The sequence below is a fragment of a genome, unplaced genomic scaffold (genome assembly GCF_019419815.1).
Source record: "Pyrus x bretschneideri cultivar Hongxiangsu unplaced genomic scaffold, Pyrus_bretschneideri_v1 Contig21, whole genome shotgun sequence".
Lineage (NCBI taxonomy): Eukaryota > Viridiplantae > Streptophyta > Magnoliopsida > Rosales > Rosaceae > Pyrus > Pyrus x bretschneideri.
The window spans coordinates 6,361,558-6,389,192 of record NW_025999513.1 but is presented as its reverse complement, the minus strand read 5'-3'; the positions used below and the strand labels follow the sequence as shown (position 1 = coordinate 6,389,192).

Here is a 27,635-nt window from a genome sequence, read left to right as displayed (position 1 = left end):
ATTAATATTATAAATCACACTGCGTATGTATGGTCCAATACGATTACCAAATGAGCCTCAAATATATTTACTGAATTTCAGTCATCAAGTAACGTGTGCATATGATTTAAATTTTATTTTCACGAGAATCAAATCTAAACCTAAGTAATCATGTAATTTTAGTGTGTAGGTAAAACGCAATCAAGCCTAGTAGCCTAAACGTTAGGATTTGTTATTCCTTTATTTTCTTTAGGCCCAAAATCAGGCCCTGGACGTTTGGGTTTGCTTAATTGGGCTACTTGTGTTGGATCCAATCCAAGTGAGCCGAATGTAAATGTAATGGTTCAGTCGTAATATCACTAACATGAAGGGGCTTTCCATAGAATAAATCATAAACCCTAATCCTATAAATTCCAGTATTTAAACACAACCCTGCCATGCCTTCCCGGCAAACGCGAAAACAGGGTAGCTCCCAGCCTCCTTCCCTCCGCCTTCTCCTCTTACTCTCTGCTATTTTTTATTTTAATTTTTATATTTTGGTTTTCGTGAAAAAAAATGGAGGAAAAGAATTGTGGTGATTGCTATCGTGCGCCTCTTGATGAAGCCCGGATCCCATTAATTTGGATTTAGGGTTTTATGTTCTTAATATAAAGAACGAGGAGGCAAATTTGGTGCAGGAATGTTGAGTCGCTTCGCCTTTGAATTCTTACCGGGCTCAGTGAATAACACCCTGCCAAATCCCCCCTTCTTTTTCTCTATTTTTTTTCATCCGTTTTTATTTTATTTTTTGTTTCGTTTTGCATCTGATATTTTATAAAACGGATTTTATTGAAGAATTTTGATTTGCGTAGTGTGGGGGCTCCGATGATGGATTAAATCTTTGAGACCTGATCATCGAATGGATGACAACTATAAGCATGGTTTCTGAGGATCCCTTTTTAATTTTATGCATTTTATTTTATATAAAATTATAGAATTTATGAGTATAAATGATGAAGTCAGCACTGGGCTCTGAGTACATTTGATGCACTAAAAATGCAGCCTAGAAAGCTATTTCTGATATAATATAAATACACACATACTTTTCTCTTGTTCTAAATCTCTCAATTGTCTTTGTTCTTTTTCTTAGGCAACCCCAAAAAAAAAAAAAAAAAGTTGCAGACCTTGGTTATTTACAATCTGCTGGACAAAGGCAAAGATGTAGGGAATATTTAAAGGTAATTAAAAATAATCTGAAAAGGGTAAAGTAATTTGGATTGAAATGTTTTAGAACGAGAAAAACAGCAGAATGGTTAAAACATAAGAATGAGTATCTTTTTCGGATCTGGAAATTTTTCAATCACATCTGTGTATCATATAAAATGTGGTCAGTTTTCATCAGGTGCTGTTTGTATTTGAACTTTAAATAAAAAAATTACAATGATTTCTGACCGTATAATATACGATAAACGAATGTGATTGGAAGATGTGAGGATCCTCATTCAAAACATAAAACCCAAATGACACGTTTATTGATCTGTAACAAAAGTGAGGGGAAACTGAATCAGAGGGCTTACAATTTCATGGGACGAATTCATCACTACTATGTCGCCTAGTGTTAATAATGAAATAATCTGTGTAAAATTTTGTCTACATTACAATGTACCAAATGTGCACAAGACTAAAAAAGTACATGTGTCATATAAATTATTCTTGAAGCAAAAATAATTTCCTTAATATAAAATTTGGAATCTAAATACAGAAATCGAAGAGTTTCAAATAACTTATCAACTACTTGTATTGTTTGACTGAAAAATTCCCCTGCCAAATTGAACCCACAATTCGAAAGGCGGCTTCTGCCTAAAACTTGTCACTCATAATTCCAGGGTTGAAGCTTCATGCCGTAATCTATTGTAGTTAAGGACCCCATTTGGGCAATGACGGAGCTAGTTAGAAATTTTTCATTAAGTGGGCTCGTTTAAAGATTTAAATATTTATAAACAAAGAAATTTGATGGTATATTTTTCACAGTTGAGTGTGGATATGGGTATCTGGCGTCGAATCGGACATTGAGAGAGAGAGATTGTGAAAACTTACCAAATACTTTTGACACTATTTTTTATGCTAAAAGGGCTTTTACGAATACATTTTACAGAACACCTAATTGTTTCATTAAAAAGCTGATTCCTCTCATAACACAGCATAAACAATTTTTTTTAAAAGCACAAGAAAATACCAAACTTGCCCTAACTCAGTCCAGATGAAGTGGTGCAAAATTTTCAAGGTATCATTCTCCGCCTTGTGTTCCTTCTCCATTTTCCTGTTCCCGTGTGTCAGAGACATCTGTGCCTCAGGATTTGATTTGTAACCACTTTAGCATAAAGATTTGAACTAAACTCAGCGCACAGGATTTGAAAAGAAAATGACCACGAAATATACAACGAATCCGGCAATGAGAATCCCCCCGTAGATATAGGTTTGAGATGACTGCACAGGATACTTGTACTCAATGTCGCAGCACTTCATCTTTTCCCTCTCAGTCGCCAGAACATGGTCTACATACCTGCACCGCGCAAATGACTAAAATTTTGAGAAACCTGCTCCACAGATACAGTTCAACAACCAGCTGATGATCTTTTCCTGCGTGGTAAACTTATAGTAAAATACCGAACTAAACTTTTGCAAATATGGAAACTTACTGCTGAGTAAATATGGAACTCTGGAGAATCTCTGAACTGTTTAGATGTGCTTCTTGTAAGCGATGACCATACAGTGACGAAGACAAGTCTACAAGCTGTTCCTCGAGGTTCTGTTGTTTAGATGTCTTAGACGTGTTAATTATCTTCAAAATGTTTGCAAAACACACGAATTCTACAAGTAGGAATGACTTACATCCAAGAAGTTCTCCAATCTCTCAACTAATTCATGCGGGAAGGGTTCGGGCAAGTTAGTTGTTTTTTTGTAAAACTTCTCCACCCACAGTTCAGTGGTTGATTTGTTCTTCTTGCCCTTCACTGGTTCACCAAGGGGAGTTTTCAGATACTCTGCGGCAAAAGTTTGTACAGTCTGCAGAGGATGATCGAAACCATATAAGCACAACATCATGCAACAAATAAACGGCTAAAAAAGACCAAAATTACCTCTGATGTTTCGCGAATTTTACGGAGTGCAGAATCTACACGTGCATATATTGTGTTCCTCTGCCAAAAAGATAAACAAATACTTTAGATATCGCAATGCTAAAGAATATGCGCGTACATTTATATCTGTTCGCGTGTGCCACCTAGTGAAGAATATGTGCGTATATTTATATCTGAAGTATTATATATGATAGTGCACAATTTGGCATCGTAAACTAGCCTTACCAACGCAACATCCTGAAGAATTTGACTGACTTGAGAAGTATTAGAGAATGGTCCAAACGGATGACAACCAGCTGCCCAAAGCCAATTTACAACTGGCCTTTCATGTATATGAGAAGCCTTCTCATATGGTGCACTCAACCCACCAACAGCGGAGGCAAGCCCTGCCAATATATGGCGTTGTGCCTGAGAAGGAAAGTTGTGTCTTCTCTGTGTTTCTGAAACATAACTGCCCGCCAAGACATTTCAGCAACACAGTAAAAATGTGACTTCTTATGGAACATAGGGAGGTGAAAGGAGAATGCCATCAAAATCAATGCTGGAAGCCCGGGAATAATATATTGTTTCCTTACCTAAGAGGTATCTTCTCATTTTGGTGCTCAAGTACAATCACGACATCTTTGCTTGTCCATACAAGACTTTCGTCTTCCATCATAAGTTGTGGATCCACATCAGCCAATGATAGCACAAAGCTGTGGAAAAAGATATAAAACAAAAATTTACAGTAATCAATACTCAATGATTTTATGACTGATGCAGTAAAAAAAAAAAAAGAGGTCATGACACAAAGCATTACTAACAAACTTCTAGCTACTGCAGCTAGGTGACCATATATGTCATAAAAAACTGAAAGCAAGCCCTAGAAGTTATATGCAACAGCTATCTGATGTAAATATTCTTAACTACAAGTTTCAATGATCGTATTTTTATGCTAAAATTCTGGGTGGCAGGCGATATGCATAAGAATGCGGATGTAGTTAAGCAAGACGAACTCAAGAAAAGTAACTTCGATATAAATGTATGAAATAAGAATGAAGATGCACTATTATGAGAATAATACTAAAATTAAATACTGCAGGCAACTCAAGGTGGCATGCTCACACAGGAATCACTCTTGTTCCATAAGTCCGGTAGATATTTCCTTGTTTCCTTACTACTTTCTTCTTTTTCTTGCCACGTTTTGAGTCATAAGTAGTCCAAAGAGGTTTATGCTTTAGTATAGAATCACTTGAATTTTCAGTTTGATCTGCCCAATGCTGGCGGACAAAAAGTACAGATTAGGACATTGAAGAAGGAAAGAGAACTCAAATATACTTTAGAGCTTCCATAACAGAAGAAAAATGTCTCAGAAACAAAAAAGAGACACTAAACATGTACAACTGTAGTAGATTTAGACAAACCTGGCGGAGGAAAAATTTACTTGAAAGAGATGGGTCAGCCACTTCAAGCAAACCAGCAGCAAGCACATCAGCAGAACGTTCCATCTCCTGGAATGGGTATTTCCAAGTGGAAAAAGAAAATTAGAATGTAGACATAACTTCACTTAAGTTCCATCTGATGTTAAGACGAGGAAAGAAGCATGACTTTTTAACTTTTAGACTAAAAATGATGACATCTATTATATACGGCCCTAAAGAAAAAGAAATGAAGAACAGTAGATAAATGAAGAAGTACCCACTTCTTTAAGAATAGCACCATCCAGATAAGTCTTGGTATGAACATGGAAGCGTCCATCGTTCTTAGTTTCTTGCAGCGAATGGCTTCGCATAGCTTTTGAAACAGCAATAGACAACTTCTCATGGCGATGCAATGAATGTGAACCCCCAACGATCACAACTTCTTGGCCAACATGAACCATTTTCTTCACCTGAAGAGGGGCAAATTAAACGATCAAACAAAAATGGAAGTGATTTTGGGTTTATGTATCTCAAAGCACAACAATGCAATTATGATAGGAGGAGAAGGAGAGGGTTGCTGTAACGGAACAATCCTAAAAGTGCCTCATTCTTTCTTCACATAGTCATCATAGGCAATCTAAAGATGTTTGAGTTATTCCAGAAAAAAATAACTCACCTCTGCCTCAATTGCTTCAATATTTATGCTGTAGTTGTGGCCTTTGTCTATTATATTGTACCGATTGTGATTTTGCAGGACAATTATTGGTAATAGCAGCCTTGTTGTCAAGTCAACAGTTTCAAATCTGAGTTAAGAGCATAAATAATAGTTAATGACCACTAATAAAAAATGTATGAAGTATTATAAAAAAAATAGCAAGCTTGTTGTCAAAGAAAAACCATAGTCCTGATTTAGTACGTTCTACTTTGTGATGTACAAAAAGACCAAAAAAATAAAGGAAAGAGTAAAATAATCCCAGTTCAAATCAACATGTCAAAAGATACACTTAGTACCTAACATCTGGAGCTATAACATGCTCAACTGTGGTGGACACTAAAGACGCAAGTTGTCCAACAAATACATCATGTGTAGGATGATCACTAGCTGCACCAAAACCTCTTGGAACCATCACATTGCGAAGTCGTGGCAGTGACCTAGAACTGACGGTTCCCTCTTCAGTTTCAATCTTTCCATATGTGCATGGGCCTGCTGAGAGATCGATCACAACAAATCTGACAGCATATGCAGGAAATTAGTCTTTTTTTTCAATAGAAAAAAAAATACCAGAGTCAGATATAGAGAGCATAAATTGGTAACAATACATAGTCCCAAAAAAAGCACAAAATTGATCATTCAATTTGATACTGTCAAAAGCTAGAGTACCTAGCAAAAACATGGATTAAAGGAATGTTTCTAACCACCATTAAACTGCAAAGCACAATGCCATTTTTATTCATATTCCATAACACCAAATAACAACTCTCCTACATATAAACTACTACCTCCTACAAATAACTCCGCAACCCAAACAGATAACAGACGACGAAGTAACACACTAACCATAACTCAAAACAAGCCTAAAGACTTCAAGTTAACCTTTGTAACATACTACCCATAACCTCACACGTTCAAGTACACCAGTCCATGTATTTGAAGTATACTTGCTATATGTTCACATGTTCACTAATCCACGTTACTCCATGTACTTTCAGGGTAGGCTTCCCCCTCCTTGTGGTCTAACACAGAGCACACTGTATATGTTTGTAATAACTACATGGATAACTTACACCCCTAAATTAGTGTGTAACTTATTCTAGCATTTGCTCTTGGAAAACCAAGAGGAGGTTTAATCTACAAATAATACTTTGTTAACTGTACCTGCCAGAGCCAAGCCAAACTTGAGAGGCACCTCCTCCATTGTATCTATAGCGATAAATGTAGTCTCCCTCTTGGTTTTTCATATCTTCCTCAGTTAGCTGGCTAAGTTTTCCATACATTAAGCTGTCAAGATCAATGTCCTTATTCCTAGGATCCATCCTTACCTGTAAAACAAATATAAACACCCAATATAACAGGTACAGTTGAGAGAGACTATTAATGACTGGTTCGAGAAATATTGACAAGCACATTCCCTTCATGTATGCAAAATCATATGGTAAAATAACATGCATATTAAATGACTAATGTCGAATACAAACAGAGACTAAGAACTGTGCTGATTTCAGACCATACCTTATCAAAATTGACAATAAATATTGCACTCGGAATTTGCCGATCCATATTCGTAGCAGAATTAGCAGCATTCTCTATGTCAAATATGTAGGAATATAACTTCTGAAACATTGGCTCCACTACAGTTGCATCCACTTCATACAGAGGTACTTGCCTTCCAAAATCAGTCTAAAATATTGAAGAACGATTTAAACCTTAATTCAATGACAAAATGATACTTGCAACTTTCTCAAAAGACAATGTACAGCAGACAATGGAACTATGGAAGTCACCTCTCTTGCGTTTCCTGCAGCAACCATAGCTTCTTTCAGTGCCTTCTCAAGAGCTATTAGTTCTGGTTGCCCAGCCTGTAATTAGAACAAATACAAAATCCAATCACCGGACAAAAATGTAGCCACACATAATCAACTCAAACATCATCGACACCCGTTCACATACACACACATGCACATATTATGTATATTGAATGCACACAATTCAAACAATGTAAGAATATCAAAAAGATAATGCTACGGTTGGATATGAAGCTTACCGGAAAGGCATTATAAACAATTTGATGCTCGATATCGAGAGGTTCTCCTGTCTCAAGGCAGGAAGGCCTATGCGATGGGAAGCTGATTTTCAGAAAATCTTCCAATTTGTGCGAATCGATGGAGTACCTGTAGCCTCCATCGCCATTGAAGCCAATAAGAACCACATTCACTTCGAGAGGAACCTGAAACGGCACCTACACGCACACACACAATCACTCCCAGTCACGATCACACTAAGTTTAAACCACATGTAAAAGAACAATTTCTCAAAAATTAAAACCTAATTTCGGAATTTTGTGATTTTTTTTCGTTTCTGGCTCAGGTTTCTCAGCAACCAAACGGAATTTCAATTACTTTTAACGAAGAAATGGACAAGGAGGAAAGTGAAATTACCTCGGCGCGAGAGTGGAGCATGCGGCGGACATCGGATCGGACGCTATCTCGAACGTCGTGGAAGGCGCCGTGGTGCCACTGAGGGTGACCGGGATCTCGCCGGAAAGCCTGAGGCGCGGACTCGGATTGAAATACGAGCAGGCTCAGTGCAAAAACAAAGGCATGTAATATTGGTGTTCGATTTGATTTGGCAGCCATGGCTGCAGCTCGTTGGGAGAATCAGGTAAACAAGAAAGAAATGGGAATTGGGGGCGAAGAGTGTGAGAATTACTACTGGTTGAACTTGGACTTGGGCATGGCCGGGTCAGCTCGGTGAGACTCGGAGCGAGGCTCGCACACTGAGAGAAGCAAAGAGAAGAAAATGCTGAATTACATTAATTTTTCAAAATTGTCCCTGTATTTGAGCGTAATTTCTGTAACGACCCTCGAACCGTGATTGGGTCGGAGGAGCTAATACAAGTTCAGTCCATGCTACTGCCAATCCTGCGACACATGTAAAGCCCACCAAATTATAACTTATTCCAATTCTTCCAAGGCCATTGATGATGTCTCGTTCTAATAATATAACGATATATTATATATGTAAGTTCTTTTCTCACCTAGCATTGTATTTTTGGCAAGATACGCCGTGGTGATGGTATATGTGTATTATGTAAATTGTTCTCGTTAGCAAAAGCACTATTATCTATTTTCTTATAGAGTGTTGGTTTGTTCACCTATCCTTTCTATTTTTTGAATAAATACGATATTAAATACACTGCTCTTTTTATAACGAGTCATTCATCTTGACCTATAAATATGAATGATTCTACTGTGCAACATGTTGTATATTTCCCTCTCTCTTTCATAGGTAACTAGGTCATTAGATAGAAAAAGAAGAATACACCATCGTATACACCCAGATTTTGCCCTAAACCAGGGAACGAAGAAGCTGGTGAAATTTTTTTTTGGATAAAGAAACAAAGAATACAACCAAAAACTAACTCGCAACATCAAAGGAAACAAAGCGAGTTCGAAAGACTCCAGCAGTATCATCCACGAGTGAGGATCCAATCCAAACAAGAGGCTTATCAAACACATGAACGCCTATATCCATATTAAAACTCCAGTTTACCAACTGATCCCCCACACAATTCTTCTCTCTAGTGAAATTTGTGGAGTATATGAAATCGTAGTTTATGAAACTGGTTTTGTTTACAAGCAGTCATGCTGTCACCAGAATTCCCTGGGAAGCTAATTCGATAAATAAACCGAAGGGGGTGTAGCTGTAGTTGGGAGTTTTGAAGAAAAAATATATATATATATAAATAAACATGGCGGCTCTTGCATTCTGTATCTGGGACTGGGAGGCAACAAATTACAACATGCTTTTAAATATGACATAACGGAGAATTATACGACTCTGTAAATACAGTAATCTCTTCTAACATTATAACTCTCAAAGCCTCCTCAAAATCAAGCATTATCTCCGGATCCCGGTGGTTTGTTATCGCGCAGTATGATCATTCACGCATGTATCAAAATCAGCGGCAGGCAACCGAGACATGTTTGATGTCGTAAACTTATCCTTGGTCACGGGCACTTTTTATTGAGACCGGGGGCTCTTCCACTCTCCCTCTGGATATTAGGTCATGGTTTAAGAATAAAACAATGACGGTTATATCATCGTGAAAATGGCGTCGGACCTTCTTGTCAATTTTCCGAAGATCTGAATATCGCATCTCTCTTTTTCTTGCAGCTTCTTGGAGAGCCGTCTTAACAAGCCGCTTGGCACTTCCCTGCAACACGGGTACTAGTCAGCACCAGAGATCAAGAATAGAATCTCACTAAAAAGAGAGAAAATAAGCATCAGATACCAGAACATGTTTAAACCATTGGGTCAAAGTCAATGCTTCATTTTTCTTCCCTAAGTTGCAAATTAAAAGGCAGAGTATTTATCCTTAGATCTATATTTCCCTTGTTGGGCAATGGGAGACCAACTTAGAGCAAATTTTGTACACCATATGACGAGGTTGTTGATGATTAGATTATTACTTAAGTCTTGATTAATGTGCTTTTATCCGATTGGCATCACATGGTTTGTAAATTCGGTCTAAAATGTTGGCTTACCTAGCATTACTCTTCCCTTGATAGGTATTCAAAACTCAAGTCAGCACAATCACCAACAATCTCTTGTTATCAGATAAAAATGTGGCAGTGATGAATAAACATAAATATTATGAAGAATACTGAAACCTAAATGTTTTGTCCAGATATCCAGTCAAATATACTTCTTCAATTGCGATTGTTCTTTAGGGTCATTTGATCTACACCAAGGCAGGTAAGTAATTATGACACGAATGTGAATGCAAATAAGAGTTGCTAAACATGAATAAAAACTGAAAAGGTCAGAATCTTACCGCATGTGGATGATTGTGGACAATTTCAACAGCTTGTTCATTACTCAAGTGTTCCCATAGACCATCAGAAGCAAATATAAGAAAAGAATCTTTTGGATGGAGAGGATGAGAAAGAATGGTTGGTTCGGCAGACAAGATAGGCATGGTCATTGGTTCGGGAAGTCTGAACTTTGCACTAATCGGCTCCCTGTTAAACCTTGCATGTTTCATATATACGTCACCTATAGATTTAGATACCTACATCAAATACATTCAAGGTGTTATCGCAAGGCATCAACTATTTAAGAATGAAAAAAGTATGAAAATTTATAGGGAAGCATTTCATATTACATCCCAAAAATCTCATTTAAGAAAATTTCTAGCAAAGATAAAAGGTTTATGCAGACCTAAGAAAATGTGAAGTATTTATACATTTAACTTTCTTTATAAGCATCTAAAAAAAACTTGGTACAATGGCAAATTTTAACTTGGGTCTTCTTTAAACAAATTAACAGCGTTTGAGTTCATCATCTATATCAGACAAACAACTAAAGAATACATGCAAGTCAGGGAAAAAGTTAACACTTCAAAAATAACCACAGCAACCATGATTTCATTTAGACCTTGCAAAACAGTCCATTTTCCTCGCAACTTGGTTTAATCAGGTAAAACCATAAAATCAAACTATTGAAGCTATTTCGAATCAGCGAGGGTATTATCTCAAGTTAACCCTTGTAAACAGAGCTAGAAGCTAGTGGATATATTAGACTTCTATCTTAGTTCAAAATACTTATCAAAGGGCCTTCTACACCTTCACAATTATAAGATTTCAGTAATTCTTATAGCTGGATCCTAAACGGTACGAGCATAAGATGCAATACAGCACTGCATATACATGACATACATAGGATAGAGATGCTCAGACTTTACACTACATGCACAATACCAATAGGCTAGGACTAGGGTTCTAGCACCCTTTCGACAAATATTGGCTTCAGAAGCAACAGGTAGGAGAACAGAAACACCAATGACATAACTGTAGGTAGTTACAGATTAATGTACACCTTAATTAATGGGCTTTTAGATGATACCTGGATAATGCCTTTTACTCTCCAAACTCCATGCTTTAAAACGACAATTTGAGGATCATGTGGGTGCAAATCTTTCAGCTCATGCCTAACCTCCTCGAGATTTGCATTGTGTTCAGTGGATAACTGGATTGCAGCAACTTCGCCAGTGTTGCCCACTTTCTTTCCCAACACACAACGGGAATCTCCCAGGTTTGCCACAAATAGGGTCCCCTGACATATAACTCCAACCAGACAGCATGACCCAACAGTTGCTACTTGGGGTTTATTACCCCACAGCTCCGAAACGAGGGCGGTAAACCCTTCCTCTGTTCGGAGAAAAGCATTTTGAATGGTCTCCGCTGTCACAACACCTTCAGACTCTGCTGATATTGCTGCATAAACACAATGCCTAAGATAGCCAACATAAGAGCTGCTCATTCTTCAATAGTTAAACAGGAAAACCAACCCCAAAACCACCCAACTATAGTAAAATAAAAACGATAGGAAACGAAAATCGTGCATTACAACGAAGAACCCGGCCAGCGTCCCACTATTTTTAACTCGAAGCACGATTAGCAAATTATATGCACAGAGATGTATTCAATTTTCCGAGGTATCGTATGCAGAGATAATCCGTGATCCAAACTCAAAGACCAATCAAAATCACAACTTTAACAAAAAGCTCACAGCCTTAACAAACATCACGATTAACAATTCCAATCCACATATGTTAAATCACACATTCTACACCGAAACGTGGCGAATTCGAAACCACGCCATCCAAATCCAAAAAGCATATATATTAAGAGGGTTGGCGATCACGAACCTTGGAAATGTCTGAATAAATTGTCGCAAACGTATCGAGCGGTCTCCGGGCCGCCGTGTCCGTCGTATACGCCGACGAAGGTCCCAAAGGGTCCAGACTCGATCTGGCTCTGATCCTCGAGCACCTGATTGGCCTGGACCACCGCCATAGAGAAATCGCCCCACGCGTACTTTCCAAAATCTCGGAACCAAAGCAAGTTATCTTTGCCATCCCGTCCTCCTCCGCCGCTTCCGTTATTCGCAGCGCCGACGATTCCAACAGAGCTGAGTCCCTCACCGTCGCCGCGCCCAAATGGCCTCCAGCAAAGAGAGAGCAGATTCATCAATGCCTGAAGCATCCCACATCTCTCAAAAACCCTAACCCCAAAACCCAAAGACCCTTAAGGACTCCGTATTTGGGGGAACAAGTTGGGAGAAGAAGCCTAGGCTTTAATGGAAATTGGGAGGGGAAGGTATAGGGGGAAGAAGATGCGCAGGATAAGGGGTAGGGCGTAGGTTAAGAGGGGAGGCGTAGGATGGAGAAAAGTAATGGGAGGGGGTTGTGTTCGGTGGTAGAGGAACAGGGAAGGACTCGTCCTCGGCTGTCTTGTGGGCAGAAGATGGTGTGGGGAAGCATTTTGTTGGGTGTCACCCTTCAATGTCTTTTTCATTCTTTTCTTCCACTATTTTTTAAATTAATGTTATATTGGTTTTTCCACTGAAAAATTAGGTAAATGTTTGTAAATGTTTTTTTTTAGAGAAATTTGGTAAATGTTTCTACTAAGTCTAAGAAGAAAACGTCATAAGTCAGTGACGGAGCTACAGAGGTGGCATTGAGTGCCCATTATAACAAGTAATATTTTGTAAGTGACCCTTAGAGCGTCTTTAAATAAGATATCAAAAAGTTCATATTAGTAATTACGGTAAAAAAAAAAAGATATCATTAGCGTTTTCCAACCGAAATGACAATTCCTATGTGACATGACATGAAATGGCAGCAGAGGAAATTATTGTCAAATTTGATAGCAATTTCAAATCTATTTTTAGTAATTAATAAATGTTTTTCATAATTCTATTCTTATCTTTTGTTTTAAAAATACTAATTACAACTATAAAAAGTAAATCATGTAATAGATAATAATTTAAATTTGACATCTCAGTTGAAGAACAAAATTTAATAAAAGATCAATGTGTCACATAAGCCTTCAACGTTGTATTACACCAAGCTTATTTTATCTCAATAGTTCTTAGCACAACAACTCGGTACTCTTATATCTTCTTCTTTCTCTCCTCTATACCTCTTCTTCTCGAACTTGAATTAAATCTCAATTAAACACACTACTTGAGCTAAATTTTATGATTTATCTTAGTGTGAACTTAGTCTCCTTTTGAACCTTGTAAGAACTAAGAAAGAACGTACAATATGCTACACTTTTATTTAAGGGGTATGTTAAAATAACTCTCCATCTTTGATAAATGATTTCCTGTGTTCTTCTTTGTTGTCTTAACTCTTAGTTTCTCTTAATTTGTCTTTTGATGTAATATGACGTTTCTAAAATATAAGAACACATCAGTAACAATACAAATGAAAGTATAATCAATTTTTAGGAGCTTATATTATGACCCATTATTACAAAATTCTGATTTTGCCACTATATTGATTAAATAAAAAATAAAAATTTGAATTGAACTTTTTTTTTTTTTTTTTTTTTTGCCTCAATTTTGGTTAAGGTGTGTTAAGGCTTGAGCTAAAAAAAAGTCATTCATTCATTCATTCATTTGAGACATGTTATACAAAGATAAAGTACAATTACGCATGTGATACTACTCAAACTATTAGAAGCACAAAATTTCATAAAGTTCTAATTCAAATGGTTCTAAATATCGCTGAAATGGTGTCATGCTTGCATAGTGACATTATTTTTGCCTAAAAATCATAAATTGAGTAATTCTACTATTTGAGTTACAAGCTCTTACAAAATACATTCTAGTCATTTACGTTTGGTTTCATTTTCACATATTGGCCAACTTCTTTATATTTGTTGCTTTCTTTTTTAACGAAAGTATTTTGTTACCTTACACTTATTTTTTGTCCTCTCCTCTAAACTTTTGAGAATGTGGATTATTCCTAAGAGGCAAAAGTGTGTGTATTTTTCTTTGGAAGAGTATGTACCTATGCGATTTATGTACAACTTAAGTTCAATTTGTTTTTTCCCACAATGTTACGCCCAACCATAATGATATTCCACACAATACCAATAACATATTAGGACCGAACATTTGTTATGTAATCAGGCTAGTCCTATGTAAAAAAACGAAGAAATACTACACTAACAACTCGGGAGCTTGTCTTACACATTTTGCAAGTGGAAGAGTGTTTCCTGTAGGAATGTTCATCAATTTCTTTCGCTTTCTGTCTAACTGTGGCTGAATAGGAGGAGACATGATAACCAATTGTAAGCTCCACCATGCATAATGCTCCAAAACCACCGTGCTATGTCCAAATTTCTCAACATTGCAAGTTGCAACAAAACACTGCATAGCGATGCGAAAACTGGGTCCGATTCGATAACGGTTAGGGTAGCAAAGTGTCAATCAGAAGCAAAATCTACATGGCTGATATGGTTCGAGGTTTCATACTGAATCCGTTGTGGCCGGACATATGTCTTTCGAGTGGCTCGGTATGTTTGTTGCTGGTCTGGTCAGTGGTAACCATGGGAGCCCCTACCTTCTAGCATGCATGTTAAGATATTACCAAATAATGAGACATTAGCTAGCCCCGCTTTCAACACTTGCAGAAGATTGTGTACCTGTAATTAATGTACTTGTGTCCACCTAAAAAATTATAGAACTTATGTGGCATGCAGGCCGAGCAACTATTGAGCTAACTGCATCATTCTTGTAAATGTGGGTGTGCCAACTCGCAACTGGGCTCGTTCGGATGAGTAGAATAGATATGGTGTGGGTGTCGAATACGCTGTTCACTTCTACACTTGAGCGACTGTGATTGAGGAAAGAAGACGTCTCGGCCTTGGGTTCTAGAACCTGAAGAAAAGGTTGCTTAATTCATTGTGAAGTTTAGGATCTTGTGCACCTGATTCGATTGCATCGACTGTATTCATGAGAATATAGGTGCGTCTAATTGGTTTCAGGCTGTAGTGGCAAAGGTATTCAAAGGAGATGAGTGTCTTTATGATGAATGTGGTTCGATCGTCTGAATACTAAACTATGAAGTGCAGATTAGAGTAACCAATCATAGAACACTTAATGAAGTGACCTCTTTAGGTGAAAGAATTAAGAACTCTTGGATGGTTGAGACTTGAATAGATAACCAATTGACCAGAAACAATGTTGTTTACTTGATTTTCTCATAAGCGTTCCGTAGAACGAAAATTTTCGCATAGAGCATTTTGAGTTGTTTGCTAAGTTGAACCGGCTTTTCGTGTTGAAAAACCTCTTCTATTTATAGGGGTGGGACTCGTGATAAACAGATTTGCCAAGATAGAGTCCTGATATAACTTTGCATATTCGACATTTACCTGAATATTCCCTCATTATCCCTTCTTTAGCCGAAACCCAATCTCTTTATGCACTTGATTCGTCCTCATTTGATCAAGCATGAATTCTGATTCTTAGAATAATTCGCATCTTATCAAAACTCATCATGATCATTGACAATTTTAACTCACTTAAGACTCGACCGAGCCACACTTGAGCTTGATCCTTTCACAATCCTACCGCTATAGGGACTTGATCGGATAGCTTTTTAGGAGGATCAAAAAAGCCCACTGGCCTGCGAATTATGGCCTTCCAACTTGGGTTACTCATCCTCAACCCAAACCTTTATTTTAGACCCAAACAAATTGACCAACCAATTGACCCAATTATTTGTCACATCTTTTAGTAACACTAACATGTTATTGCACATCAAGCATCTAGGCCGAAGCTTCGTTGACCTATGATCCTGCAATGAAAAATCGTACAAGGCAAGAATGTTGATAAAGAAATCATATGATCTAAAACAATTATATAAATCTACACATGTTTTTCCTGGGTTTAAGCCTATCGAGGTGCTGCATAATTCGGTCCGCTGAATGTTATATATCAAATGTTGATGATCACTTCTGATTTGATATGTTCCATTTCTTTTTTCCTACACAAATTTGCACGATCATAGATCAAATATTTGTTTGAGGAAAACAATTTAGCTACATAATTCGGTCCGCTAAATGTTATATATCAAATGCAGGATCATAGATCAAATATCTAGCTGTCTAAAATACGAGCACGGAAGCAAGAACAATTTCACTATTTAAAAAGGGAATTGTTATTGATACTTCAAAAATCTCATTCTAACTCCAAACTTTCTATATTTAGAAAGAAAAGTACACAGGAATGTAAAAAGAGATTTTTGAAGTGCCAATAATATTTCCCTTTAAAAAACAAATTATACACTAGCTTTTAATTGTAATAAAAAAATAGTCAGAGAATAAAATGGTCAATTTTTGAAACACAAACATATGCTAGGATTGTTTAATAGGAAAACTAATGAAAAGAATTTGAAAATTTTGAGTTTTAACGATAATGAAAAAATAAAAGGTAAAGTGAATAGTACCAGGATTGACTTTTTAGTGTAAAAATATGATTTTTCGTTTAAGTAAACAGTACCGAAAGCTTTACTAATCAGATCTTAAGATTCCTACTTTTTTTAGTGCATTGGACGACAGAGCTGAGTAGTTTTTTATTTTTTATTTTTAAAGTATTAAATTTATCATAATTTTGATCATATTTTTTAAATTAATATTTATACCGTCTTTATAATAGAGATATTATCCACGTCTATTGGTAGGCCATATAAATATTAGAAAACTGATACAAGTATGATAAGTGTATGCCCCACCACTATCAGCTACCATCACCACCGCAATCGAGAATTTTCTAGACACCCACATCGATAAGCAATAAAATGGGGGTTACTGGTTAGGGTTGAGATTCATTTAAAACCCACGAGCAAATTCTGGGTTTCAGAATATACAAATTAAAGAACATCAAAGTTTATTACCACAAGTAGATTTTGGGCCACTCACAACATTCCTTCTATATCACAACACAGAGATCGGGGTGTTTCATGGGTTTTGGTTGCTGGGTAGTATTTGGGGGGCATATAGACAGAGATTTGGAAAGGGATGTGGCGGTGGGTTTGGGTATCAGTGGAGGAGGAGATTGAGAGGTGGTGGTAGCTGATGGGTTGCGAGTTGCAAGTGACTGGAAGTGAGTCGTGGAGGAGTTGCCGGCGGTGGAGTTGGGTGGTTAGGACGTGGGGGAAGAAGAGAGGGGGGAGGAAGATGCGAAGTTGTTCAGGCTAGAAGTTGATTTTTAGAAAACTGTAATGGAGACTAAAATTTTAAACTAATGACGGGTCATTAAAAAAAATAAACAGCTTAAGTAATAATCTAATTATCAATAATCGTTATTATTTTATTTGTAAATTTGATTTACATTATGGTGTCACCAATAAGAAATTAACATTATCTATCTTTTAGTAAAATTGATTCTAATTTATTTTATTTTTTGAACAAATGGTAGTATATACACTAAGACCTATTTCAACCTTTGGAGTAAAACTTAAAATTTAGGTTCTAAACTTTATCCTAACTTGCTTCAATCCTTGGGGCAAATATAAGTTAAAATCCAAAATCATTTATGAGTTAAATTCATTGAATTCAACGGCTAAGATCTAATTTAATCAAATTCAACAGTTAAAAAAAATATCTAAAGGTACAAATTTAAATCCAACGGCTAAAGTAATTAAAAAATATATATATCTTAGTTGTTTCATATTCTTTCGTAGTGTTATACGAGTTTCATGGTACTGGTTTAGTGATTTTTTAATATTTATCGAAACCTAAATATTTTTAGGATAAAATGTTAATAAAATTAAATTAGGATAATCCACAGTTTTTTAAAGTTACTTTAAGAAAAAAAAAATTCCTAAATTTATTCTTTAATAATCTCAGGATAAAAATTTAACCCCGAAGGGTTGGAGGCGAAAAACTGTTTATGGGTTAAAAATTTTAGGTTTTAACTCAGGGGTTGGAGATGGTCTAAGAGGTGGAGATTGGACTAAGCCATACAATTGGCTTGCGAGAAAAATGTGGTTGAACTTCGTCTTTGGCGAGAATCGAACTTAAAATCTCTCACTTACAACCATTTGATCGTTGTACTAAGTGACAAGTTAATTCTAATTATTAAAAGAATAAAAATACAAGAGTTGATCTTTTGGCATGTATATGTCACCTGCCACATTAAATAGCTTAAAGATTTTGTTCAAATAAGTTGGTTTTCGAGATTATGTCTTTAGTTTATATTTTGTAGACTAAAAACGTGACGATTGATAATTGCATATCGTTTATAATAATTTAAATGGGGATTTTTATCATAAATGGTCATTGAAATTGACTTAGCTTATCAAGATGGTCTCTGAAATTGAAAATCAATCAATATAGTCCCCGAAAATGGGTGTCGACGATCAATGTGGTCATTCCGTCACAATTCTGTCAAAAACTCTGTTATATGCTGATGTGGCACATAACTGAATCCCACAGTCTAATTAAATATTGTCCACGTGGATTTAAATATTAAAAAAATATTTTGTAAAATTAAAAACTTAATAAAAAAAGGAAGATGATTGGAACTCGTTGATGTGGCTACTGATGTGAACGACGGCGATGGGGTTGTTGTTGTTGGTGCAGCTGCTCTCGGCTTAGCTTGGGGTGGCAAATGGGCGGCACTTGGCAGAGCTGTGTAGGGAAGAGTACCCGACGTGGGCGAGGATGGTGCTGTGGGTGATGGCGGGGCTAGCGTTGATTGGGGCTGATTTGCATGAGGTGATTGGGGGTGTGATTGCTATCAAGTTTTTGAGTAATGGGGCTTCACCGCCAGAATCTAGAGTCATCATAACACCTTTGGATTTTGGAATTTACCCTTTGTGTTTTTGGACCGTTTTGATCTTTGAATTTTTTTGGTTTTTGAAATTATGTTTTCTTTGAATTTGTCTGGGCTTCTGTGGTCAAATTTTGTCTTTTATTTCGAGAATTGAAATTTGTGGTTGTACACCAGCTTTGAAATCACGACTTGCAAGGCGACTGGTGTGTTTGGCTGCAAGTGGGAGGGGAAGAACTCCAAAGAAGCTGAACAGATGAAGCACGTAGTTTTTAATTATTTTTTCTTTTTTAAGTTTTTAATTATATAGAAATAATAAATTTTTTTTTTTAATTTCAGATCAATTTCAAAGACCATTTATGATAAAAATCCTTTAAATTTAAATTATTATCAACTGCCACATTATATGATCTACTAAATATAAATCAACTTTATATATCCAAGACGTTGTATGACTTTAATTGAACTTTAGAGTTAATAAAGTCTTAAATCATAAGATCCTCTTGGAGCGTTAGGCAACCATCCCACCAACAAATAAACCAAATTAAAGAAGCATAAACCCAATCCTAATAAATTGAGTAAATTGTAACAATGATTTATTAACTTTAACTTAATTAAAACAATGGTTTTCAACTAAAAATTCATTACCATTGGTACATTAACTCATCAAAACGTGCAACTATGGTCCCTCAACTAAAAATTCATTACCTTTAGTCCCTCAACTTTAATCCAATTGAAGAAATTGTCCCTTAACTTTAATCTAATTAGAGCAATAGTCCCTCAACTTTAACCCAATTGTAGCAATGGTCATTTCAAACAAAATTTTGACGAAATTGACAAAAAGAACCATATTTACACTTTTTGATGAGTTGAGGGGCCCCAACTATATCAATGGTCATTCTAACGTAACTTATTTTGACAAAATTTTAACCAAGTTGACGAAAAGAACCATAGTTATACATTTTGATGAGTAGAGGGACCAATGGTAATGAATTTTTAGTTGAGAGATCGTTGCTCCAATTCGATTAAAGTTGAGGAACCATTGCTACAATTTACCCTAATAAATTTCCATTAGTTTTTATATGCCCAAAATACCCCTAGAAACAAACGAAAATCTCGAATCTGCCCCTCCTCAATCCGCAGTAGCAGCCACTTCAGCATGGCGTTTGGAGCCACTCCCGGCCGATTTCTTGCTCGTCACTTTCTTCTTATTCTACGATCCACATCCCAAAATATTTTTCAATTTCTCAAAAATCCACCCGACAATGCCACTGTCGTTCCCCTCCTTCTGCACGGACTGCGGCGTTTTGGGCACCTCGACCTTCAGGTTCTCGGCCAAACCCTCCAAACAAGCCCCGTTGCTTCGAAAACCAACAAACAATTGCGGGTACAACAACTCCACCGACTTCCTGAATTTCTTCCTAACCTTCCTCACCGAACCGGCACCGTTCGCATGACCCTCCTTGTAATCACCCACTGCCACGCGCCCGCCCGCGTACGCGACGCACGCTCTCAGTATCACACTCGCTCTCTGCCGAAAGTGCTCGGCGACTCACGCCTCGAAATTTTTGGGCGGCCTCCGCAGTAGCTGGTGCGTTGTTTTGTGAGTCAACGAACTTGTCCTCGTCGTACTCCTGCGCCACCTTTGCCCAGCGAATGTGGGCGCCGGGGCCCGGGCCCGTGCCCATGCGGGGTTCGTTGAAATAGGGCCGTTCGTTGAGCACGAGACCCTGGATCGACACCAGGACCTCGAGGATTGTCGACTGAGACGGATCCCACTTCTCCCGCTTCTTGCCGTGCCAGGTGTTGAGCAGGCTCAGGCAGACGAAACCGCTATCGTAGAGATTCGGGTTGACCCGGTTCCGGAAAGAGTGGTAATAGACCTGGGGAGGGCGGGTCGGGTAATTTGACGGGAAAGCGATGTCGAATAAGAAACGCGCATCGTGGTAGGGAGTGCCAGTGGCGCCGATGATAATGGCCCGGAGGAGGTCGATGCCGGTTTAGTAGACGCGCACGTAGATGGAGTCCGGGAGGTGCTTCTCGAGAATCTTCCACTCCCGCATTATTTTCTGGTGAGCCTCGTTACCGAAGCAAACTCCGCCGCCGCTTTTTGAGACGACGTTGAAATGGTGGTCTGAGGGGTCTGAGAGGACGTCGAATTGCTTGAACCCGTTGGGCTCTCCTCCGGCGCCCGCCATTGTTTTCTTTCGAGGGCTTTTTGGTTATTGGACGGACTGTGGGACTGTGTAAATATTGGCTTGTTATTGTTAAATACATCTATATACTTAATACATTTTACATTTACATTTTCAATTAAAAATTATCTTAAAACACTTCACATAGTTCGTGATAATATCCTCGCACCCCATAATCTTAACATACATCTTATATTTTTTTACATCCACTTCACATTTTCTACCTATGCTGTACACATTTTCTTTGAGTTCTTCAAGCAATCCTACACTGACGACAATTTCAAAATACTTAGACAAGCATTAGCCTCTCCAGCGAATGCTCTGTTACTGAGTGTCTCAGAGACAAGCATTAGCCTCTCCAGTGAATGCTCTGAGTTACTGAGTGTCTCAGAACTCAATACAGAAGTTATACATATTTTAACAATCATTATGCAACTAAATTTTGCAACATGAATTAGTTAGTAGTTAGTAATTGACAAGCTCAAAACTCTCTCTGAGCAACTGAGATGATCTCAGAGCCAAGGAAGACCATTTCACTTAGCTAGTAGTTAGGACCTATTGCAATTCCATACATTTCCAAAGTGTGGTTTCCAAAATTTAGACATGTTTCATTTCTGTGGTCTTAAAATAATGGCCATCTCAGAGCCAAGGAAGACCATTTCAAAGTCAAGTAATGACGATCCAACCAGGAGATGGACCATCGTAAAATGGCGACAAGAGAAGGGAACAGAGAACTATCACTTACAACATTAATAACACAGGTATTTTGTAGGCTTAAATAAATATCTATGTCGTTGAAATCACTAAAATAATGAAATATGAAGTCTTATTTCATGTGAAGCTTCTGAAACGTCGATCTTGTGTTTCAATCAACGTGTTTGTAGATTTTTTTAAACTTATAAGGTCGAAATTGTCATTGCATAATAGGGTACATAAGTTATTTAATTAAATTTTAATGTGGGATATATTCAACATTACATGGGGTGCTAATAAAAAAAACCTAAATATTTATTTGTGGAGAGTATTAGAGTACATATAGATTTACAATAAATTAATCGCTACTTACAGCTGAAAATTACATTCTTATAATTTGGATAATTGTCAAGAAGATTTAAATTAATTAATTTACAGTAACGTCTTCCCAAAATAAACGAGTTTGATCGAACAAGTTTGAAAGAACGACAGTTGAAAATTACATTTTTATATTTCTTATATGGAAAAAGAGTTTGAGAGAATTCTCTAGAATCCCAACAAAGAAAAAGTTCTAAACCCCTAAACAGAGTCACACCCCCAATAAAATTCCAACCCTTGACTCCAAACACCACACGAAAACAGAATTCATACATAAGATTTAGATATAGATAATAGAGTCGATTTTTATCTGAAGTTTAATTTTAGCTAGGCCTGGATAGGTACATAAATTTTAGTGGTGATTTTAAATTAGTCCTAACATTTTAAATATCTTCATAAAGTTTTTTAAAAAATAAACATTTTTTAGGTTTACTAACGTTAAGTAAGGACATTGACAAATATTAAAGCGTGTTTTAACTTTCAAATCATCTATAGAGTTTTGAATCTTCAAATTGATGCATTTTAGCTAAAGCAAATTTACAATTTCTAAATGGGTCAATTTAGGGGATTAGAGCTCCAAAAAAGACGATAAGTGAAAATCATTCATTATCCACTTCATCATTTAATGTTAGTAACATCATCATTTAATGTTGATAAAATCCTCATTTAATGCCGGTGACCTAATAAATGTCAATTTTTCAAAATATTAAGTAGTTATTTGAATTATTTTAAAAAATTAAAACTAATTTAGAATCACTCCAAAAAATTAGGTGGTTATCCGTATTTAACCCTTGATCGTTTTTCCTTTCGTATTTGATAAAATAGAAAATTTGATTCACACCCACTTCATTAAAGCCAACTTTAGGTAAAACCCAAAAATTCCCTTTTTCAATTTATACCCTTTGATTGTTGTGCCACCTATAACAAATTTCCTTTTACGTGTGGTGTTAATAAATGTTTCTATTTTTCATTCCCAATTTGCTTATAAAGTTAAGAAGAATGCTTAAATCATTTTCAAATAAGTCGTCAAATTTTAAATATAAAATTTGAATCTACCGGTACATTAAATTAAATTATTATTTTATTACACTATTTTTTAAGAGAATTTTTATTATTTATTTTATGTTAAATAATTGATAAAAAGAAATTCATATTAACTCAGCCCCTTCTTTCTGGACTTCTCCTGATCTTTTTTCTCTCTTTTTTGAATTCGAATCGAAGGGACTGCTCATGCGAATCCATCGTTTCATACTTCCCACAAACACTCGAAGGATCAGTAGCTCGTTAGAGCTCGTTTTGTACACTCCCCACAAACACTCAGGTTCACATATTCCGATCCTTTCTCTCTCTCTCCGTTTCGCTTTGTGGTTTCACTCTAATCCATGGCTACTCAAGGTCAAGTCATCACTTGCAAAGCTCCTCTCTCTCTCTCTCTCTCCCTCTCCCTCCCCTCTCTAGATTTCTATATGTATATATGTGTATGTATCTTTCTGTATATGTTTTTTACAGTGAAATGGTTGGTTGTGATTGAGAATATGTTTTGTGGGTAATGATTTTTTGGGTGAAATTGAAATTGGGAATGCGAAGCGGCGGTGGTTGGGAACCCAATAAGCCGTTGGTGATCGAAGACGTGCAGGTGGCTCCGCCGCAGGCCGAAGAAGTTCGGGTCAAGATTCTTTACACCGCTTCTGCCACACCGACGCTTATACCTAGGGCAAGAGATAAAAATAATAAAAATATACTTGAAACTGCTGTCAAATTTGACAGCAATTCCCTTTCTCCCAATTTATGTCATTGTCACGTAGGAATTGACATTTCGGTTAAAGAATATTATTTTTTTACTGACATAATTTATATGGGTATTTTGACATCTCTTTTGGAGATGCTCTTAACTACTCTAGTCTTTTTCTCACTCAATGAGGATCCTCTTCAGATTTTCTTTAGGATTTTGAAAATCCTTCAATAACATTTGTTCATCGTACAGTTTTCATCAAGACACTATTTATATTTAATTTTAAATAAAAATATTTACAATAATTTCTGATCGCACGATATATGATGAACAAATACAATTAAAGGATACTTGGAATCCTCGTAAAAAGATCTTGAAAGAGTCCTCATTCTTTTTCACTGACCTTTTACTGTGCTTTTATAAAACAATAAAAAAACTAGACGAGTCAGTTTTGGAGTCCCGGTTAAGAGTTTGGACTCGCATGTAGGGAGGGTAATTATAATTTGGACGTAGATGATAGAAAATAAAGTATATAACCAACTGAGTTAAACTTATATCGACAAAGCCCATTGTTTGATTGGGAGGATTGTACTTAATGGAACTAGCTAATTGATAAGTTTTTTCTTTTCGTACCAAATTTGACAAGATAAGGTTATTAGGTACAATTTGTTTCGAATGCAATTTATGCTTGGGCTAGTGATTTGAGCTTAGTGACATGCCATGTTCATATTTTTGCATATATTTGACATTGCTTGAAGTATTTGCTCACGTTCTACGTTACTCTTTAGATTTTGAATTGTGCAAGGTCAAGAAATACCACTTCGACATGTAACAAAGTGAGAAAGAGTAAAAATCTAGACTAGAGTTATAATTGATGCAATCAAAACTAATCGAAAGCTTAATTGAAAGATAAGCATGGAAAAGAAAAACAAAGATAAGTATACAAGGAGCAAATTTAGTGATAGCTAGGACTTAGGAGAATTAAGATGTATATAAACTGATATGGTACTTATAGTGGTGCAGCCGGGATTTCTAAATAATAGGGTCACAATATCAATAAGAAAACTTTATTCGGCTATTTCGTCAAGCACCTAGTAGATAGGTGCCAATTCTTGCCAACATATGCATAAAACTTATACTAACCTATGTCGATAATTATTATTATTTGTAGAGGCATGTTCAGGATAGATGCAGGATACTGCGGAGCAATGTTGAAAACTGTCAAAACTTGTCAACTAAAGTATTTCGTCGAGCATATGGTGATCACAATAGAGTCGCACACAAGAAAAGATAAAAGAAAGACAAATTGATAGAAGAAAATAAAAGAAGTAGGAGAATGAGGTTATAATTTAGTTTGTCTTAGCTGTTTATAAGATCAAATACAATACACAAACAAATATACATGAAGTTTTTTAAGTTGTTGAAGTCAAAGACAATCAACAACCCCATACTAACTTTGCCACTAGATACTTGCATTCGAAGACGAGTTTTTTGCCGGCAGAGGAATATGATTTTGAGTTCCTAAAGTTTACTTACTTGTAAAGGTACAAAGTATAAATATATAGATGCCCGTAAATATAATATAAAATAGTTTTGAATTTAGAAAAAAAAAAAAAAGTTTTACGTTTTAAAGGTTTTCTATTTTATAAAAAGTATAGCGATATGGTTTTCACTAATTACGTAAAGAAAAAACAAATCATAACATCGTCTAGCGGTGTTACGTAACCATCGCACCAACAAATAATCCAAATTAAAAAAGAAAACCACTGCTCCTAATCCTAATAAAATTTTAATTACCTTTATTTACCCAAAAATACCCCTATCAACAAATGAAAATCTCGAATCTACCCTCGGAATCAAAGGCCCAAATCCGCAGCGGCAGCGGCAGCAGCAGCAGCCACTCCAGCATTGCGCTTCGATTCACTCCCGCCTTTCTTGCCGATCTTATTTTTAGGTCCCAATCCCAAAACCTTTTTCAATTTCCGAAAAACCCTCCCAACAATACTACCACTGCTCCCCTCCCTTCTCGCAGACGGCGTCGTTTTGGCGGCTTCCACCTTCAGCAGCTCGGGCAAACCCACCAAAGAATCACCGTTCCATTTGAAATCCTTGTACAGTTCGGCGTACAACTTCTCCAACGGCTCCCTGAAACTTCGCCTTACCTTTATAACCGAAACGGCACCGTTTTGGTGATCCTCCTCCTCCTCCTTGTACTCGCCCACCGCTACGAGCCCCTTCGCGTATGCAATGCACGCTCTCAGTATCGCACCCGCTCTATGCCGAAAGTGCTCCGCCACGAACGCCCTGAAATGTTTGGGCGGCCTCCGCAGCAGAATGTGCGTCGTTTTATGAGTCAACAGGAACGCGTTCTCCCCGTAGGCTTGCGCCGTGTTCTCCAACCGACCCCGGCCGAATATTCCCGTGCCCGGTTCGTTGAAATAGGGTTTCTCGTTGAGCACGAGACCCTGGATCGAGACCAGGACCTGGAGGATCGTCGACTGAGACGGGTTCCACTTCTGCCCCTTGCTGCCGGACCACGTGTTGAGCAGGCTCAGGCAGACGTAGCCGGTCGCGTAGAGGTTCGGGTTGACCCGGTTCCCGAAAGAGTGGTAGTAGACCTGGGGCGGGCGGGTCGGGTAATCGTTCGGGAACGCGATGTCGAAGAAGAAGAGCGCGTCGTGGTAGGGCGTGCCGGCAGCGCCGACGATGACGGCCTGGAGGAGGTCGATGCGGGTGTCGTAGACGCGCACATAGATGGAGTCCGGGAGGTGCTTCTCCAGAATCTTCCACTCGTGCATGATCTTCTTGTGGACCTTGCTGCCGCCACTAGTGAAGCAACCTTGGCCGGCGGTATTCTTCGGGAGGTTGGATCTGTAGAAGTGGTGGTCCGAGGGGTCCGAAACGACGTCGAATCTCTTGAACAGGTCGGGCTGACTTTCTGCAGCGTCGTTTTCCGGCGTCTTTGGGGTCAGAGAAGGAGCCATCTTCTATGGAGGACTTATTGGTGATGGGGCGGAGTGTGTGAGACTGACGGGGGGACTGCTAATATAATATGATTTGGAGTCTTTGATCCAAACCTTTCATCTCAGGATCGCATTTTCAATATGATTAGCTAACTTATTAGTGTTTTTCGTCCGTTCACGTGGATTAATCTAACAAAGTTAATTATTTTTTAATTTTATACCAAATTTAAGAGGGAGTTTTAACAAAAAGTCCACGTTACTGTTCACTTTAACGAAAAATCACATTTTTATACTAAATAGTCAAACTTCGTACTATTTACTTTACCTTTTATTTTGTCTTTATCGTTAAAACTCAAAGTTTTCAAACCATTTTTATTAGTTTTTCTAATTTAACAAGGTTAGGCTAGGTACAATACTACAATTTATGTTGAATGCAGTTTATACTTGCGCGGATTAAATGATCCGCAATCTTTGTAGCCCGCCTCTTGTGCGGATTAAGGGCGCGGACATTCCGTGTGGACCTTATCTAACGGCTGTGACTGCCTTAGTGTAGTGATGGAAACGGACTTAGAGAAGAAGGGGAAGGGAGCCGGCGGACGTTGGACGGCGAGGAACGAATGACTGGATTTGAGGGACAAGTGGTAGATCAGCAGCACCAAAGTGATGCACAGATGCAATCTCCAATGGCTTCGAGGGAAGACACGGCTTCGTGTGTAATGGCGTTGGAGGCAGCTTTGCTTCCATGCTTGCATGCTCTGTGCTTCAAGCGATTGACCGCTCTCCCCACCCGTCTCATCAGAGTTAGCACCGGAACGAAAGAGATGAG

The 27,635-nt window shown here is 37.5% G+C and overlaps 3 protein-coding genes, 2 non-coding genes and 1 pseudogene across 5 annotated transcripts; 2 read left to right on the top strand and 4 right to left on the bottom strand.

Annotated features, from left to right (window-relative positions):
* Positions 1–839: 839 nt before the first annotated feature.
* On the top strand, positions 840–911 carry LOC125477488. The gene has a single exon (XR_007258547.1). It is a non-coding gene; the product is annotated as a small nucleolar RNA R66 (small nucleolar RNA).
* A 53-nt stretch (positions 912–964) lies between these two features.
* On the top strand, positions 965–1,042 carry LOC125477491. Its single transcript, XR_007258550.1, has one exon. It is a non-coding gene; the product is annotated as a small nucleolar RNA snoR118 (small nucleolar RNA).
* Positions 1,043–2,041: 999 nt separating this feature from the next.
* LOC103942055 lies at positions 2,042–7,927 on the bottom strand. The gene is made up of 16 exons (XM_009352252.3): positions 7,655–7,927; positions 7,261–7,455; positions 7,001–7,075; positions 6,729–6,896; positions 6,375–6,538; positions 5,510–5,728; positions 5,175–5,301; positions 4,780–4,968; positions 4,502–4,588; positions 4,203–4,357; positions 3,674–3,793; positions 3,324–3,549; positions 3,099–3,158; positions 2,851–3,024; positions 2,658–2,767; positions 2,042–2,521 (listed from the first exon to the last, which is right to left on the bottom strand). Exons 1-16 carry the CDS (start codon positions 7,850–7,852, stop codon positions 2,356–2,358), a joined length of 2,433 nt encoding a protein of 810 aa, XP_009350527.2. The 5' UTR covers positions 7,853–7,927; the 3' UTR covers positions 2,042–2,355.
* A 1,005-nt stretch (positions 7,928–8,932) lies between these two features.
* Positions 8,933–12,298, bottom strand: LOC103942057 (probable protein phosphatase 2C 42). Its single transcript, XM_009352253.3, has 4 exons — positions 11,929–12,298; positions 11,124–11,494; positions 10,054–10,290; positions 8,933–9,432 (listed from the first exon to the last, which is right to left on the bottom strand). The coding sequence occupies exons 1-4, from the start codon at positions 12,263–12,265 to the stop codon at positions 9,217–9,219; spliced, it is 1,161 nt and encodes a 386-aa protein (XP_009350528.1). The 5' UTR covers positions 12,266–12,298; the 3' UTR covers positions 8,933–9,216.
* A 7,573-nt stretch (positions 12,299–19,871) lies between these two features.
* On the bottom strand, positions 19,872–21,174 carry LOC103942058 (annotated as a pseudogene).
* A 4,287-nt stretch (positions 21,175–25,461) lies between these two features.
* On the bottom strand, positions 25,462–27,051 carry LOC125477431 (putative ubiquitin-conjugating enzyme E2 38). Its single transcript, XM_048584531.1, has one exon. It carries the CDS (start codon positions 26,828–26,830, stop codon positions 25,703–25,705), a length of 1,128 nt encoding a protein of 375 aa, XP_048440488.1. The 5' UTR covers positions 26,831–27,051; the 3' UTR covers positions 25,462–25,702.
* Positions 27,052–27,635: the final 584 nt, after the last annotated feature.

Coding starts and splice junctions, on each gene's coding strand:
- LOC103942055 (XM_009352252.3), bottom strand. CDS start 7,852: ATGGCTGCCAAATCAAATCGAACACCAATATTACATGCCTTTGTTTTT. Junction 6,897..7,000: donor CTGCAGGAAACGCAAGAGAG/GTGACTTCCATA, acceptor TCAATATTTTAG/ACTGATTTTGGAAGGCAAGT. Junction 3,794..4,202: donor GGAACAAGAGTGATTCCTGT/GTGAGCATGCCA, acceptor CTTTTTCCACAG/CTTTGTGCTATCATTGGCTG.
- LOC103942057 (XM_009352253.3), bottom strand. CDS start 12,265: ATGCTTCAGGCATTGATGAATCTGCTCTCTCTTTGCTGGAGGCCATTT. Junction 10,291..11,123: donor GAGTAAAAGGCATTATCCAG/GTATCATCTAAA, acceptor TATTTGATGTAG/GTATCTAAATCTATAGGTGA. Junction 9,433..10,053: donor TCCACAATCATCCACATGCG/GTAAGATTCTGA, acceptor CCCGTGTTGCAG/GGAAGTGCCAAGCGGCTTGT.
- LOC125477431 (XM_048584531.1), bottom strand. CDS start 26,830: ATGGCTCCTTCTCTGACCCCAAAGACGCCGGAAAACGACGCTGCAGAA.